At 36.2% G+C, this 2,727-nt stretch overlaps 1 protein-coding gene across 1 annotated transcript in view; it reads right to left on the reverse strand.

Moving 5' to 3' along the window:
- The window catches only part of osbpl7 (oxysterol binding protein like 7), a 24,362-nt gene that overhangs the window by 4,878 nt on the left and 16,757 nt on the right, over positions 1 to 2,727 (reverse strand). The window contains exons 19-21 of the mRNA XM_015389076.1: positions 1,543 to 1,687; positions 1,297 to 1,447; positions 952 to 1,078 (exon numbers count right to left, since the gene is read on the reverse strand). Of these exons, the coding sequence (XP_015244562.1) occupies positions 952 to 1,078; positions 1,297 to 1,447; positions 1,543 to 1,687 (423 nt within the window). The remainder of the gene's footprint in view (positions 1 to 951; positions 1,079 to 1,296; positions 1,448 to 1,542; positions 1,688 to 2,727) is intronic.

A 2,727-nucleotide genomic window follows, 5' to 3' on the forward strand; every position in this document is an offset into this window, starting at 1 on the left:
GCCCCAGTGTTGCTGACCACCCTGTCAGACACACAGTTCTGTAGGCGTACATATTGTGGTCTGCCCGTCAGGTAATCAACAATCCAGGACACGATTGGGGCCTCCTAGTAGTTGGTTGGAGGTATATTTGCATGTGTTTGATGTCTATAACATGATTTATTTCATATATATATATATATATATATATATATATATATATATATATATATATATATATATATATATACACTGTAATGACATGTTGAAATAGCCTATTGTTATAACCTGGCACCATAAACCTTTCCTTTGAAAATGTTAGTGAAACGTTATGTATTTTCTTTTTTCAGCTTTTATTGTCATTACACTGATATGTTTATTACTCAAGTAGAAGTATAAATCCTACTGTATAAAAACACTATTATAGAAGTTAACCTTTCTGCTCAAGTAAAAGTGTAGAAGTACCATTTGTAAAACTACTGAAAGTATAAAAGCAAAAGTATGCAGGAAAAAATGTTAAGAACAGAAGCTTTACTGCACTACACTATTAAAGGAACATTTTTCTATAACTCTGGGTGATAACTTCCTGATTCTTCATTTTCTTAGTTTTATGAATAATGATANCTGTTATTTAAATTCTAACAGGATTGAATATAAAGTCTTTTCAGTGAGTATGGCTCCTTATGTAAGCAGCCATATGTGTCGAATTGGGGCTCCACTGATAATGGCTTTTCACACTTGTTACGCACGTTTAACCCTGAGTGAACCTACTCAGAGTGAATTAAACTAACTCACAGCAGCTGTTGTGAAACTGAAAACTCAGAGTTTCCAACCTAAGGCTAGATCAATTTAGAATTTATTATTTCAGTCTCTGTTTTTTAAACCTGCTTTGGGAAACGGGCCTCTTCACATCAGATTTTGTTTTTTACTTTTGCTTTTCTTTTTCTAAATAAAGCATCTGAAATGTTTTCTGACCTTTGGTCTGGGCGCAGGCGGGTGTCAGTAGAAGGAAGGAGAGGCTTCAGGTTTGGCGTCAGTTCATTCAGCTCCATGGCAAAAGAAGAAAAGCCGTAATACAGCAGGTAATCCTTTGGCTGAGGATCTGTGCAAGACAGAAGCTTTTTAGATGGACAAGCACAAACGTGACACTTGGATTTATGCTGATTAGTGGAGTTTGCAATTAGAAACTTCTAATCTGTTCAATTCTTCTTAGACCGTTAACGTAGAAAGCAGACTCACTGTGTCCAGATTAACATCAACATGTGATACAAGCACCGTAGTGCACTGTGTTTTATTATTGCTGAGTTAAATTGGACTTACGAGGCTTCCAGATGCATTTTGGTGTTGGTAGAGTATCACAGAAGATTCCTTCATGCCAAAGACCTCCAAACCGGTGAATCACATTACCACTTTGGTCAGTCACTGTTCCCTGAACTTCGTTCTTGTTTGAGTCTGAACCCCAGTAACGTGACTAAACAAGTAAACAAACAAAGCACAGTTTTGGGTTTTTTTTTTTCAGAATTAAAATGAATATTTCATTAGTAAAGGTAAAGCTGCTTCATTCACCTTGACGAAGGTGATCTTGCAGGTGCAGGTGTTGTTGGTCAGGTTTTGGATGGTCACCTCCCCATAATGCTCCAGATACCTCTGCTGGCTAAGGACATTGTGGATGCAGGTCACCACTTTGTTCCACTCATAGTGATCCCCATACCTATAAAACATCCATAGTACAGCATAGTTGAAACAAATCTGAGGGATCAATCAATGCAGCAAATAATCCATGTTTGCAGATTTTCATTTCAGTAATTCGGTCCTTATTCTGGAACTACTGTTCCACCACTGCTTATCTCACCACTTATGTTGGTATATTTAAGAATGGTCGTCTGTGGGTCTAAACATTAAGAAATTAAGCTGAAAGATAGACTCCCATCTATACACTTCGTTTAGGTGTAGTGCAGAGGGTGTAAAACACAAAAATTTCTGCAGCATGTTATATTTGCAAGGCTCACATTCAGACCTTTTTCAATATCACGAAAAAAACAGCAGGAACATCGCTTTTCAGCTCACATTGTAAAGAAAAATTCAAGTGAACATTTATTTCTATAGCACATTTTCAGCAGCAAGGCAATTCAAAGTGCTTTGCACCATAAAAGCATCAAATCAAATGTGCAGGAAAATGTTTGCAGTTTTCTGCACTGCAAAAACGATCTAGAAATAAGTAAAACATTTCTTGAATTAAGTCTATTCACCCTTAATTTGAAATTTGAGATAGTTTGCCAATGGAATGCGTAATTTTACTCTTAAAATAAGATAATTAGATAATATGCACTTAAAATAAGAGAATGCAACTGTGTTTTCATATTTGATGTGCTAATTGTCTTGTTCCATTGGCAAAATGTATCGTTTACCTCCTCAATTCAAGAACAAATGCACTTATTTTAAGAAAAAATGACTTATCTAGATTTAGATTTTTTGCAGTGTGGGAGTTTGTTCCAGATTAAAAGGTGCAAAAATCTGAAAACTGCTTCATCATGTTTGGCTCTGGAGATACAAAGTAGATTGGAAGCAGAAGGCCTGGGTGTTCTGGAAGGTTCAGTGGTTTAAAAGCTAATACAAGTATTTTAACCTACAGGTTGCAGGTTTAAGGACTTTAAAACCCGACTGATGTGCTCTATTTTTCTAGTCTTAGAACAGCATTTTGCTGCCTGATGGATTTTTTTGGCAGACCTGTAAAGATCGTGTTGCAGTAAT

The sequence above is a fragment of the Cyprinodon variegatus genome, unplaced genomic scaffold (genome assembly GCF_000732505.1).
Source record: "Cyprinodon variegatus isolate N-32 unplaced genomic scaffold, C_variegatus-1.0 Scaffold447, whole genome shotgun sequence".
Taxonomy (NCBI): Eukaryota; Metazoa; Chordata; class Actinopteri; order Cyprinodontiformes; family Cyprinodontidae; genus Cyprinodon; species Cyprinodon variegatus.